This window comes from Myotis daubentonii, chromosome X (genome assembly GCF_963259705.1).
Source record: "Myotis daubentonii chromosome X, mMyoDau2.1, whole genome shotgun sequence".
In the NCBI taxonomy this organism is placed as follows: domain Eukaryota; kingdom Metazoa; phylum Chordata; class Mammalia; order Chiroptera; family Vespertilionidae; genus Myotis; species Myotis daubentonii.
In genome coordinates, this window is record NC_081861.1 from 58,736,646 (window position 1) to 58,752,321 (window position 15,676).

Consider the following 15,676-nt stretch of genomic DNA (forward strand, 5'->3'; position numbering starts at 1 on the left):
GGAGCCTCTGGGACAGCTTCAAGCGTACCAACATCAGAATTATAGGGGTGCCAGAAGATGAGAGAGAGCAAGATATTGAAAACCTATTTAAAGAAATAATGACAGAAAACTTCCCCCACCTGGTGAAAGAAATAGACCTACAGGTCCAGGAAGCGCAGAGAACCCCAAACAAAAGGAATCCAAAGAGGACCACACCAAGACACATCATAATTAAAATGCCAAGAGCAAAAGACAAAGAGAGAATCTTAAAAGCAGCAAGAGAAAGAAACCCAGTTACCTACAAGGGAATAACCATACGACTGTCAGCTGATTTCTCAACGGAAACTTTGCAGGCCAGAAGGGAGTGGCAAGAAATGTTCAAAGTGATGAATACCAAGAACCTACGACCAAGATTACTTCATCCAGCAAAGCTATCATTCAGAACTGAAGGTCAGATAAAGAGCTTCACAGATAAGGAAAAGCTAAAGGAGTTCATCACCACCAAACCAGGATTAGATGAAATGCTGAAAGGTATCCTTTAAGAAGAGGAAGAAGAAAAAAAAGGTAAAGATACAAATTATGAACAACAAATATGCATCTATCAACAAGTGAATCTAAGAATCAAGTGAATAAATAATCTGGTGATCATAATAGAATCAGGGACATAGAAAGGGAATGGACTGACTGTTCTTGTGGGGGGGAAAGGGGTGTGGGAGATGCGGAAAGAGACTGGACAAAAATCGTGCACCTATGGATGAGGACAGTGAGTGGGGAGTGAGGGCGGAGGGTGGGACGGGAGTTGGGAGGAGGGGAGTTATGGGGGGAAAAAAAAGAGGAACAAATGTAATAATCTGAACAATAAAGATTTAATTAAAAAAAAGAAAAAGAAAAAAAGTAGGCCACCTTCCCTCCCTCCAGCTGAGCAAGAAACTCTCTAGTCAGAATCATGAAAACTACTCAAGTATATCACAATTGATTTGACAAACATTTATGAGTAGTTCCTCCTATTCATTAATTCACTCATGCAACAAATATTTATTGAGCAGTGAATAAAACAGACAAAAAGGTCTGTTCTTATGAAGTTCATAATCTATGTGCCATGTTGTGTTACCGAATACTTGGGTTATAAAAGGCTCAGTTCCTGCATGGAAGAACTCAAGTCTATTGAATTATTATAAGAAAGGGGAAAACATGCTTTATTATTTCCCATTTTTTACAAAGTATGTGTAAAAATTCATTCATATTGCAATTAGTTCAGTTTATGAACAAAACGAACATGATGTCAAAAGTAAGGGAGAGTCAAACATACTAATCATCATTCACCCACTCTTACATACCACAGGACTAGCCTCTCCCAAGAATTTATAACCATGAGCTGGGCCCTATGTAAGTCTGCAGTTTGAATTTACACTATTGATATGACCAAGACAACCTCAAGCAAAGAATTTAAAGTGATTCTAGCTTAGTTATACCTCCCAGACAAATCAGGTATCTGATAAGGGACTTCTATGTAAAATATAGAAAGAACACTTATGACCCAATAATAAAAAGACAAGTAACTCAATTTAAAAATAGGCAAAGGATCTGAATAGACATTTCTCCAAAGATATATAAATAGCCAAGAAGTACATGAAAAGATGCTCAACATCATTAATCATTAGAGAAATGCAAATAAAAACCACAATGAGATATCACTGTATACCCACTCGGAGGGATGTATCAAAAAGTCAGATAAATAAGTATTGGTGAAGATGTGATGAAATTGGAACCCTCGTACACTACTGGTGGGAAGGTAGAATGGTGTAGCCACTGTGGAAAACAGTATGGTGGTTTATCAAAATTCTAAACATAAGAGATACAGTAATTCCATTCCTAGGTATGTATCCAAAACAACTGAAAGCAGGGACTCGAACATAAACTTGTATACCAATGTTCATTGCAGCATTGTTGATGTTAGCTGAAAAGTGGAAACAACTCAAGAATCTATCAAGAGATGAATGGATAAGCAAAATGAGGCAGATACATGCAATGGAACATTATTCAGCCATAAAGTTCTGGCAAACGCTAAAACATGGATGAACCTTGAAGACATTATGGTAAGTGAAAGAAGCCAAACACGAAAGAACAAATATCATATGGTTTCATTTATAAGAGGTAACTAGAATAGGCAAATTCACAGAGAAAGAAAGTAGATTAGAGGTTATCAGGGGCTGGAGGGAGGATAAATGGAAAGTTACTGCTTAGGGCAGTGATGGCGAACCTATGACACGTGTGTCAGAGGTGACACGTGAACTCATTTTTTTGGTTGATTTTTCTTTGTTAAATGGCATTTAAATATATAATATAAATATCAAAAATATAAATCTTTGTTTTACTATGGTTGCAAATATCAAAAAATTTCTATATGTGACACAGCACCAGAGTTAAGTTAGGGTTTTTCAAAATGCTGACATGCTGAGCTCAAAAGGTTTGCCATCACTGGCTTAGGGTAATGAAATAGCTCTGGAAATAGTAGTGATATTATACAACACTGTGAATGTAACTGAAACTAAAGAATTATATATTTAAGAATACTCAAAACTATCATAGGCCCAGCTGGTATGGCTCAGTGGTTGAGCGTTGACCTATATGAACCAGGAGGTCATGGTTCAATTCCTAGTCCAGGCACATGCCTGGGTTGTGGGCTTGATCTCTGGTGGGGGGCATGCAGGAGGCAGCCGATCAATGATTCTTTCTCATCATTGATGTTTCTCTCTCTCTCCCTTCTTCTCTGAAATCAATAAAAATATATATTTTTAAAAAACTGTTGTTATCCTATATAATGAAAGGCAATTATGCAAATCAACTGAATGGTGAAATGACCAATCGCTATGACATGCACTGACCACCAGGGGGCAGATGCTCAATGCAGGAGCTGCCCCCTGGTGGTCAGTGCACTCCCACAGGGGAAGGACCACTCAGCCAGAAGCCAAGCTCATGGCCAGGAGCCTCTCCCACCTCTGCAGCAGCACTAAGGATGTCTGACTGACAGCTTAGGCCTGTTCCCCGTGGGGAGCGGGCCTAAGCCATCTGTTGGACATCCCCCAAGGGCTCCCAGACTGCAAGAGGGCACAAGCCAGGCTGAGGGGTGCCTCTCCACCGAGTGCATGAATTTTCACGCACCAGGCCTTTAGTCTATAATAATAAAAGTATAATATACAAATTGACCAAACAACCGAACAGGAGAATGACCACCCGGACAACCTTCCAGATGACCACGCTATGATACCCACTGGTGCCAGGCCAACCAAGGAGGGTGTGATGCAATTGGCTGGGGGCCCGGCCATTGCCCCATGATCACCCTGCAGAGGGAGGCCCAGGCCACCAGTGGGAGGGGCAATCGATCAATTGGGGGGGGCCTCCACCATCACCCCAAAGAGGGAGGTCCAGGCCACCGACCAGCAGGCTGCGGTGGGTGGGCGGGGCCTCCCTCTGCTGGGGTGCGATCAATAGCCAGAGAGCCCTGCAGAAGGAGGCCCAGGCCGTTGGCCAGCAGGGCAATCAATCAGGGGACTCCATGACCGCCCCAAAGAGGGAGGCCCAGGCCACCAACCCATGAGCCCTGGCCAGGTGGGTGGGGCCTACCTCTTTGGGGGCAATTGATTGTGGGGCTCCCAGAATGTGAGAGGGCACAGGCCAGGCTGAGGGCTGCCCACAGCCCAGTGCACAAATTTCACACACTGGGCCTCTAGTAAAATATAGCAGGTTAAAAAATGAAGTGTTGATACATGCTACAACATGGATAAACCTTGAAAACATTATGCGAAGTAAAATAAGTTAGTCATAAAAGATTATAAATGATTCCATTTCTATGAACTTTCCGGAATAGGTAAATCTCTAAAGACAAAAAATAGACTAGGAGTTGTTAGGAACCCCTAAATAGGGAGGTGGGGGTGATAGCTAAAGGTAATAGGTTTTTCCGGGGTAATGAAAATGTTTTAAAATTTTCTATACTCATGGTTGCACATATCTGTGAACGTATTATAAAGCATCCTTACTTTAAGAGGATGGATTGTATTGTATGTGAATTATACCTCAATAAAGTGAAGATTTTTTTTTTAAGTATCGTGAGAGAAAAGGAACACAGATTACAATTAGACTGATTCAAAAACAATGGAAAGGAGTCCATGGAATACTATTGTCAATGTTCTGAAAGAGTTTAATGCTAGAGTTCTACACACACCAAAACCAATTTTCAAGAACAAGGGCATAGTAAAAGACATTTTCTAACAAAGACAGAAAGTTTAGCACCAAAATGTTCTCATTGAAAGAATAGTCTAAAGGATATACTTTTGAGAAAAAGGAAAATGATCTAGAATCATATATGCTATTTAAAAGGTCTGTGGTGCAAAGATATTGGTAAATGTGTAGACAAATCTAAACAAATATCAACTATGAAGATAAGAATAATGTCTACTTTTGTGTATATGAAGAGGATGGAGAAAAATGAACTAGAACTAAAACCAGACAATAACATATAATCTGAGAGGAGTATAATCAGCGTTAAAGCATTCTAAGGTCCTGGTAGCACTCAAGATGAAGGTAAAGATAATGGTTACCTTTAGACCATGGGTCCTCAAACTACAGCCCACGGGCCACATGCAAATACAAATATTGTATTTGTTCCCGTTTTGGTTTTTTACTTCAAAATAAGATATGTGCAGTGTGCATACGAATTTATTCATAGTTTTTTTTTAAACTATAGTCCAGCCATCCAACGGTCTGAGGGACAGTGAACTGGCCCGCTGTTTAAAAAGTTTGAGGACCCCTGCTTTAAACTTTAAGGAAAAATAAAAAACACGCCCTACCTGGTTTGGCTCAGTGGATAGAGCGTCAGCCTGTGGACTGAAGTGTCCCATATTTGATTCCAGCCAAGGGCACATGCCTGGGTTGCAGGCTTGATCCCCAGTAGGGGATGTGCAGGAGGCAGCCAATCAATGATTCTCTCTCATCATTGATGTTTCTCTCTCTCTCTCTTTCCCTCTCCCTTCCTCTCTGAAATCAATAAAAATATTTTTTTTAAAAAGGAAAAAAAACATTAAAAATTAAAGTTTAGAAACATTTAAAATGTTTAATTCATTAAAAAAAATAAACCCACCTGGCCAGTGTGGCTCAGTGGTTGAGTCAACCTAGAAACTAAGAGGTCACGGTTTTTTTGGTTTTTTTAAATATATTTTATTGATTTTTTACAGAGAGGAAGGGAGAGGGATAGAGTTAGAAACATCGATGAGAGAGAAACACCGATCAGCTGCCTCCTGCACAATCCCCACTGGGGATGTGCCCGCAACCCAGGTACATGCCCTTGACTGGAATCGAACCTGGGACCCTTGAGTCCGCAGGCGGACGCTCTATCCACTGAGCCAAACCGGTTAGGGCAGAGGTCACGGTTTGATTCCAGGTCAGGCACATGCCCGAGTTGCAGGCTCAATTCCCAGAAGGGGGCATGCAGGAGGCAGCCAATTGATGATGTTTCTCTTTCATTGCTGTTTCTCTCTATCCCTCTCCCTTCCTCAATCTCTAAAATCAAAACATATTTAAAAATAATAAATCAATTATATGCAAACTGATGTATTTTAGGAAATATAGCTATATATTCCAAAAAAGAAAAAATAGTAAAAGATTGAGACTGTTTTACATTTTACATTATATATGCATGTTAATAAAGGTACAGTAACACCTAGAGAACACACACAGAATGTATTAATGTCCAAACATAAATAGGAACACCATAATCAATCCAAAATAAGAGAGTCAGAGGGAAATAATCAGAAAATCATAGGTAATTTTGAAAGTTCAAAATAAGATATTTGAACTTATTTCTATTATATCAATAATCACTACAAAGGTAAATAAACTAATTATCTAGGTAAAAGCAAAAAATCATCAAAAAGGATTTAAAAATAAATCCTAGTTAGTTATATGCTATTTAAAAGAGGCAGCTAAAGCCTGGCCAGTGTGGCTCAGAGGTTGAGTGTCAACCTATGAACCAGGATATCGAGGTTCGATTCCTGGTCAAGGCACATGCCTGGCTTGTGGGCTCGATCCCCAGTGGAAAGCATGCATGAGGCAGCTGATCAATGATATTCTCTCATCATTGATATTTCTCTCTCTCTCTCTCCCTCTCCTTTCCTCTCTCTGAAATCAATAAAAAAAACATAAAGATATTAAAAGAGGCATCTAAGGCATGTGGGGGAAAAAAAGGATTTTTAAAAAACCAAAAGATAGAAATAAACCAAGCAACTACCAGCCAAAATAAAGTCAGAATAGCAGTGTCAATATCAGACAAAATAAACTAAAACAAAAAGCATTTCTAACAACAAAGGGTTACTTCATGATAAAAGGTTAGATTCAACAGGACAGTATGAAAACTGTAATTGTGCATACACCTAATAGACTAAAAATATATATAGCAAAAATTGGCAGAACTTTAAGGAAAAACTGACAATTTTGCCTTCATACTGGGAGATTTTTACCATAACCTTATTCAGTAATTGACAGATGGGTAACGATAACAAATTCCAATTCAAAAAACTACATTCCTTCACTCTACTTCAGCAACTCATCCCATGATAACTCTGAGTCTGGTCAACACACTGAACCACCTCCTCCTGAAATCTTTTTTTAAAATATATTTTTATTGATTTCAGAGAGGATGGGAGAGGGAGAGAGAAACATCAGTGATGACAGAGAATCACCGATCAGCTGCCTCTTGCATGCCCCACACTGGGGATTGAGCCCGAAACCTGGGCATGTGCCCTGACCAGAAATCGAACTGTGACCTCCTGGATCATAGGTCGGCACTCAACCACTGAGCCACACGGGCCAGGCTGAAATCTTCAACTCCAATGATACTTCCTATGATTCCAGCTTTTAATCCCAATACACGTCTTGAATGTCACCAACGTATCATGAACCTTAGCTGTGTGGGCTCCCTATCTGCAGTCTTCTGTCTTTACCGTCTTCCCCTTTTTTCTCTAGACCCCCTAGTCCATCAGCTCAATCACTCTCTTGCCTCCTTGTCTGACCCTGGACAAATTATCTACCCTTGCATATTAGTAACATTACAAATTTGTACTCTGTAACCTCATCTGGTCCTTCAAAATTTCTGCATCTCTAATCATCTACTATGCCCATTTCCATCAGGAGCTATTTCAAAATTTATACTCTCTCCTTAAATATTATATTCTATTTCCCCCTCTTCACTCTCAACAGAAGACCTTGCCTCTTACTTGACTGAAAAATCACCGAGGTCACCAGTCAGGAATTCCTTCATGTCACTTACTAACCCACAAATTTGTTAGCACCAACGCCTATCCTTTTTGCTTATTGTCAGGAGAGGTATCTCTCTCCCTGTTGAAAACAAATTTCTGTAACTCTAACCCTGATCCCTAGTCTTATTCTGATACCTCTCCTCAAACCCCCATAGAACCCTATGGGTACTATCACAGGATTCATCATACTGTACTTATCTTTTCCCTTACTAAATGTAAAGACCTTCTAGGCTCAGCCTCATACTAGTGGCTTTCCTTAGCAAAGCTACCTAACTTTCCAGGACTCAGTTGTCTCATCTCTAAAATGGAAATGATATAATTTTCCATAAATCCTTGCTCTAGTCATGTGACCCTACGTAATTATTTGACTTTTCTGTGCCTCAGATTCCTCATCTCTAAAATGGGAATAAAAGTGGTATGTATTGCACACTTACAGCACATTTCAGTTTGGCCTAACCACATTTCCAGTGCTCACTAGTCATATTATGTCAGTGGCTAATGTATTGGACAGCAGAAGTACAAAAATAGCAGGTACTCAATAAATGTTTTGCCCCCAAGAATATTGAAGTAAGTCCGGCCTGTGTGGCTCAGTGGTTGAGCATCGACCTATGAACCAGGAGGTCACAGTTCAATTCCTGGTGAGGGCACATGCCTGGGTAGCAGACTCCACCTCTACTGGAGAGCGTGCAGGAGGCAGCTGATCTCTCTCATCATTGACATTTCTATCTCTCTCTCTCCCTCTCCTTTCCTCTCTGAAATTAATAAAAACATATTTAAAAACAAAAAGAATATTGAAGTAAGGCCCTGGCCAGGTAGCTTAGTTGGTTAGAGCATTGTCCCAATATGCCAAGGGCACATACAAGAATCAACCAATGAGTGCATAAGTAAGTGGAACAACAAACTGATGTCTTTCTCTCTGTCTCAAAATCAAGTAAAATAAGAATATTGAAGTAAGGGAAAAAAAGAGGTTTCAGACTCTCAGAACCAGAAAGAAATACTTTACATAGTCTTCTAACATTTCTTTCTTTTACATTTTAACATCTCTGAAAATAGGACTAATCCTGTCATCAATGTTATGTGACAATATTAATGGTAGAATCCTTTCATAGTGGTCCGTAAGATAATGATGCATCTTACAACTGAAGGTATCTTGGAGTTCATGAAATACTGTATCTACATATAAATCACCTAGTGCCTGGCACATAATCCTCACATGAGTTAACTATTAAGTCTTATTTATATTTGTATTTGCAATACTAGTTAAATACCTGGCATAGTTTATATTTAATATATTCCTTCCAAACTATCCCCTTCTCAGAAATTTCCTTTTAGTATCAAAGCTACCATCATTGAGTCATGCTGACTTAAAAAACACAGATCTTTATTTCTTGACCCTTCCCTTAATCCAATTTAAGTACCAGCTCATGTCAATTCTTCTTTTATAATTTCCCCTAAAATACATCCTTTCATTTTTTTATTCTCACTGCCACCACCTTGGTCTAGGACAGTGAGTCTCAAACTTTTTGGTCTCATATTTACATTCTTAAAAAATTAGAGACCCCCTTCCCCAAAAGCTTTCATTTATATGGATATCTATCAATATTCATTATATTAGAAACTTTAAAATGTGTATTATTCATGAAAAATAATAAACCCAATACATGCTAACATAAATGACATTTTGTGAAAAATAACTATATTTTCCCAACAAAAAATTGACTAGAGTGGCACAGACTTACATTTCTACAAATTCCTTCACTGTTTCTGCCTTAATAGAATACAGTTAGATTCTCTGCTTCTTCCTTGAACATGTTAAGATATGCTGTTCTATTTTGACTATTGCCAGATAAGAGGGGGTCAGGGAGATGGGTGAACAAGGTGAAGGGATTTAGAAGTACAAATTGATAGTTACAGAACAGTCATGAAGATGTGAAGTACAGCATAGGGAATATAGTCAATAATATTGTAATAACTATGTATGGTGTCAGATGTGTACTAGATTTATTGGTGTGATCACTTAGTAACATATAAAACATTGTATGTCATCTGTAATTGAAAAATAAAAAATTATTAAAGTTAAAAAAGCCATGTTGTTCTGATTGAAGTACATGAAGAAAACCTAGCCTCACACAGATATGTAGTTAGAAAAGAAAGGAGTATTTTAATAGCCTTTTCAGAAAATCGTGAATATTAGTCTTTGGTACTATACAAAAACTTGATTAAGAAGTAGTTTCTTGCCGAAACCGGTTTGGCTCAGTGGATAGAGCATCGGCCTGCGGACTGAAGGGTCCCAGGTTCGATTCCGGTCAAGGGCATGTACCTGGGTTGCGGGCACATCCCCAGTAGGAGATGTGCAGGAGGCAGCTAATTGATGTTTCTCTCTCATCGATGTTTCTAACTCTCTATCTCTCTCCCTTCCTCTCTGTAAAAAATCAATAAAATATATTTAAAAAAAAAAAAAAGAAGTAATTTCTTAAAGGTTAGTGGCTATGTGGACTCTGAAACCTTATCAATGAACATTTACTCTGTTCCATTAAAATTCATTGATATATCTTGCATTTTGAATGAATTTTTTATATATGCATGATTTTATATCATCTAGAATATATTGGTTCACTGAGTTCCAAATATTGACACATTTAATTACACAATATCTAACTGACATACCTCAATGTGGGGTTGGGGGGATGAGAAGAGAATTTATTTACTTATATACATAGCCCATGGACCCGGGCAACAGGGTAGTGAAGACCTGGGGCGGGGTGTGAGGGCTGAAGGAAGGGGGAAAGGAGGAGAGAAATGGGAGATATCTGTAATACTATCAACAATAAAAACAAATTTAAAGTTAAAAAAAATAAAAATCATATTCATGTCCTGGCTGGTGTTGCTAAGTGGTTAAACCATTGACTAACACACCGAAGGGTCGCAGGTTCGATTCCCAGCCGGGTGGCACAAGAGGCAACCAATCGGTCTGTCTCACTCACATCAATGTTTCTCTCTCTCCTCCCCTTCCCTCTCTTCCACTCTCTCTAAAAAATCAAAAATCAATGAAAAAAAATACCCTTAGGTGAGGATTAACAACAACAAAAATGCTTAACAAATAAAAATCACATTCATTAATACTGCAACTACCAATCTCATCTGAAACGTCTTTAAGTCTTTTTTAAAATACATTTTTATTGATTTCAGAGAGGAAGACAGAAACATCAATGATGACAGAGAATCATTGATTACCTGCCTCTTGCACGCCCCCTACTGGGGGTTGAGCCCACAACATGGGCATGTGCTCTTAACTGGAATCCAACCCGTGACCCTTCAGTCCGCAGGCTGATGCTCTATTCACTGAACCAAACCAGCTAGGGCTCTCTAAGTCTTTATGTAAGTTGTAAAGTTTACAATGGCAGATACAAATTTTCTAAACTTATAATTTTTACTTGAAAGCTCAAATTTTACCATTGGCAACAAATATTGCCATTTGTTTTCTTTGAAATGACAGTCTCACCATCTGTCCAAATGCCCATGTCTAAATAACCATAGTTTATATGTCAGTCATTCTTTCAATTTAAAATGGTATTTCATGAAAAAAGGCTAATAGTTTAGCTCACAACTCAATCATACAAGTGCTTCTCCTCAAAACACCTATTGTACTTTAGTATGCAGAAGAGGTTTATTTGTGCTTTCCATTTCATCACACAGAATATTGAAGACATATTTTAAAGGTTGAAATTTAATAAAACTAATGAGTTAATTTTTACTACTTCATTTGGGACATGCTTAAGTGAAACTAGCATTCTTTTTTTTTTCTGCAGTGAAGAATAACATGACCACTAGCAGAGCTTGGCTCCACTGTCCTGATTTGGACTAAGGCACCAGCAGTTTTAACCACCATTGCTTTAGCACCATCAGTGCAAATGCAAACACAGTGAAAATAGCACATAACATCTTGATATTGCTGTGAAAATAATTTTCAGGAGGTCTGAAAGGTCTCAGGGAGCCTCAAAGAGACCACAAAACATTTAAGAATTGCCAGTCTACAACTTCGTCATGTTGTACCTGGATTACCACATTAGTCCCCTAAATAGTTTTCCTAACTCTAACCTCCCTCCTAGTTCATACTGTTTGGCATAACTAGATACAGCTTCCTACAATGTTCTTTCAACATGTTCTGCCCAAACTTTTTCAATGATTTCCCCACTGGATAGAGGATAAAGTTCAATTCCTTAGCATCACATTCAGAAATCTCTACAATCTCTCCTCACTCAACTTTTCAAGCCTTACAACCCACCACCGCCTCACACCAACTGTAAATCAGTCAGTCTACTTAAGGTCTCCTATCTTACTTAGACACAATCTACACATCTCACAACTTTGCTTGGAATAGTCCTGTCAAACATCATTTCTTTTTATCAAATCTCAAATCCTATTCAATCTTCAAGGCACAGCTCAATACCCAAACCCTTTATAATGCTTTGTCTAATCATTTTGGTTTAGTTTTCTCTGCCTTCCAGGAAATATCGCATCAATTATTCTCCTCACACTATTATATACTGTCTTTGATAATTTAGTTCTTGAGTTATTTAACTTTATGTGCTTTCCTTAATCCCCCAAATGGATTATAAATCCCTGGAATACAGAAACCATCTGCTAAACTTTGAATCTTCTGCACTGCCTAGTTCAATGCAATGAACACAGCAGAAATGTCAATTTTTAAAAATTAGAGGAATTTGGTTAGATGAATGGTTCACATGGTCTTTGAAGTCTTCCAGGTGGACAGTAGATTGTTTCTTAGAATTATTCATGTTTTCAATGGGAGTAATTATGCTATTTAAACAAAATCAGTCTACTGGCATCTCATGAAAAGCAACCCTCTCCTTCTCATTAATTCTGATGAAGATTTTGCAGTGTTAGTCAAGAAAATGTAGAATAAATGACCCAAAGGACACCATGTAAGTGGTTTAAAGGGGAAAAGAGCAATCACTGCTCTCGGTCAGCAAAGAGACTCCAATGCGGAGTTAATTATATTTGTAACGTTGTATTTCCTTAAAAGTAGATATAAAGCAAATACAGTAAAAAAATTATACTTGTTACTCTGAGACAGGTGCAAGGGTGTAATGTTATTCTTTATACTTTTCTATGTTTGCTACCTTTTCAAATAAGGAAAAACACATTGTGTGGCACTTTGAAGCACATGTGGTATGTCAATATACAAGCACATGCCATTTGATTGATGCATGATGCTCTTCAATTTTTACTTACCAGTGCATCATCTTGCAATGAAGCAAAAAAGAAGCCATAGAGCAAGTTAATTTTCTCCTTGTGATCAATGAAGTCAAACACTGCAACCAGCCAACGATAAAAAAGTACCTATTGAAAGACAAATGCTTATCTTTAGAGAAATATAAGTGGCACAGAAGAACTTAATTCCCCCCTCAGGGCTGTTTTAGAAGCCTCTAGCACAAAGCCAGTTGGTAGATTTTATCCCTCAGTAAAAATTTCTGTTTGAACAGCGTCCTTGCATCAAGCTATATTGTTCCAAAACCATAGGCTTTGCACAAAAGGCCAGTACCATTACTCCATAAGTGGCTCGTCCTTGCCAACCCTTACTTTGGCTGCACATTAGAATCACCTGGGAATCTTTTTAAAATCCTGATTTCTAGGCCTCATCCTCCAGAAATTCTGTTTCTTTGTTACTAATGTTGTGGCCCCACCCCATAACAAAGAAACAGAATTTCCGGAGGATGAGGCCCAGAAATCAGGATTTTAAAAAGATTCCCAGGTGATTCTAATGTGCAGCCAAGGTTGAGAACCACTGCCTTAAGTGGTTCTGAAGGACTTATTTTCAAAGTGATTAAAAAGATTACCTTGGTGCTACCGCAACACTTGCCAACGCAAAGCCAGGAGACCGCCTTAACCACAGAATCCTCTGATATTAGAGTTGCTGGAATCATGCATCTCAATATCCGAGAGTTTACAGCACTCCCTGGAAAGCAGACAAACTCTAAATTAAACTTCATTTTAGTATCTTGATACTTTACTTACTCACTCTTGGTCCTAAAAATCTCACTTTATAATGAACGCAATAAAAAACATGAATAATATTTGACATCTCTTATTATCATTATAAAATACAGTTCAAAAAAATGTACCTTTACCTTCTAATATATAGCCCGGTGCACGAAATTCGAGCACATTAAAAGGGAATTAATTGTCCTAACTGGTTTGGCTCAGTCGATAGAGCATCAGCCTGAGGACTCAAGGGTCCTGGGTTCGATTCCGGTCAAGGGCATGTACCTTGGTTGTGGGCAGATCCCCAGTGGGGAGTGTGCAGGAGGCAGCTGATCGATGTTTCTCTCTCATCGATGTTTCTAACTCTCTATCCCTCTCCCTTCCTCTCTGTAAAAAAGTCAATAAAATATATTTTTTTAAAAGGGGAATTAATTAGCAGATATATTTTAACATTGCGATTTTCCCTTTCTCTATAATAGAAATGTGAAAGATGAAAGGAAATTAGTAAAATGTATATGAAAATAATATATAAATTTATTAATAAACAGTAACAAAAGGATATAACAGAGGCATGATATAAAAACGACAAAAACATGATATAAAAACAAGTGATGCAAACAATGACTGATAAAGTGATTAAACTTATTCTAATATCTCCTGTACACCACATTAAGAGTGAAAACACTTTCAGAGTGCTTGACTAATTTCCCTTGTGATGAAGTACTTAGAACTTTAACTGTAACATTACATGCTCTTCAAACTCGAGAGAAAGCAACATATAACTGACCATGTGCAAAAATGGGTGCAGGTAGGAATATTCTTACTCTGTCTAGAGTTTGTCGTTGTGATTTATTAATAGTCATCACAAATGCTGGCATCACGGGAAACCATTGTCGAATCAATTTAAATGGGAGGCCAGTGTCAGATGGGGACAAATTAATTCTTGGAATCAGAACAGCCTCTCCCTCTGCAGATCCTGTTAATACTTCAGCTTCGATAATGTTAGGTCGTAATCTTTTGATAATAAATCTGGTACCATTACAAAGACCCCATTTACCATTGAGATTTCTCAATAGCATGATGACTGCACCCACTTTCAATTTTAATTTATGACACGGCATTCCCAAAGGAGTAATACTATTAAGAAATTTGATGGGAAAATTTTCCTTTGTTTCTTTGTTATGGGGTGGGGCCACAACATCAGTAACAAAGAAACAGAATTAAAATTTTTTAAAATAATTTTTATATATATTTTATTGATTTTTTTTATAGAGAGGAAAGGAGAGGAATAGAGAGTTAGAAACATCGATGAGAGAGAAACATCAATCAGCTGCCTCCTGCATACCACCCACTGGGGATGTGCCCACAACTAAGGTACATGCCCTTGACCGGAATCGAACCTGGGACCCTTCAGTCCGCAGGCTGATGCTCTATCCACTGAGCCAAACCGGTTAGGGCCAGAATTAAAACTTTATTGTGGGGAGCCGCTACAGTGTTTTGGACAGGTTCAAGCCTTGGACTGATGAGAGGGCACAGTCCTCTCATTACCACATGCAAGTCCCAGCTTGGAGGGCAGGGCCCTCCCAGCACAATTTTATAGCCAACAGCTGTAGTTGTAAGCTTGAACCTATGGTCCGAACACGTGGCCCCAAGTGCCTGAGTGATGTGGGCTTGTAGTTGAGTAGGATTGAAACCCAGAAGAATGTTTGTAAATATCTTTGTCACGCCCTTACTTTGCCTCGTAGCATCTGCTATAAAATAAAGGTGTGGCTGTGGGCATGGTCGCTGTCTCTCAGAGAAGCAGCATCCCACCAAGACCCAGTTTTCAGTCTCTTGTCTGTCTTTTCTAAACCTTTCAGCCGCCCCCACTCAGGTTCACCCCTGGCCATGCTGGCATGCAGCACACTTTAGAAAGATCTGCCTCCATGCTCCCAGGGCGGGTTCCTGCCTCAAACCCCGCCCTTACAGGAAACAGCTCCAGGAAACAGCTTGTGGGAGGGTGCAGCCGGTGCCAAGACAACCCCTGTAGGACTGACTTCCTCCTGCTCAGTCACTGCTGTTCATCTGTATGTGATGAACACCACCCATGGTTTTTATATAAGTAGATTATAAAGCAAATTCTTTGGCTCTAATGTTTCTATTTGAAAAGGGAGGATGAGTTCAGGGTTTCTTTTGGGGGTGACGATATGTTTGGCAATTAGAGAGTGGTGATGGTTGCACAAACCTGTGAATGTGAGTTTTGTACTTTTTGTTGTTTTTTTTAAAAAAACAACAACCACCAGGAATTGGATGCTTCAAAAGTGTGAATTTTATGGTATGTGAATTATATCTCAAAAAAGTACTCAGCAGAGAATTTCAAGGATTATTCTTTTGTTATTATT

The 15,676-nt window shown here is 38.8% G+C and overlaps 1 protein-coding gene across 1 annotated transcript in view; it reads right to left on the reverse strand.

Moving 5' to 3' along the window:
- Positions 1-15,676, reverse strand: part of CENPI (centromere protein I) — a 78,014-nt gene that overhangs the window by 54,234 nt on the left and 8,104 nt on the right. Inside the window, exons 4-5 of the mRNA XM_059680145.1 lie at positions 13,151-13,269; positions 12,546-12,653 (exon numbers count right to left, since the gene is read on the reverse strand). Coding sequence (XP_059536128.1) covers positions 12,546-12,653; positions 13,151-13,269 — 227 coding nt within the window. The remainder of the gene's footprint in view (positions 1-12,545; positions 12,654-13,150; positions 13,270-15,676) is intronic.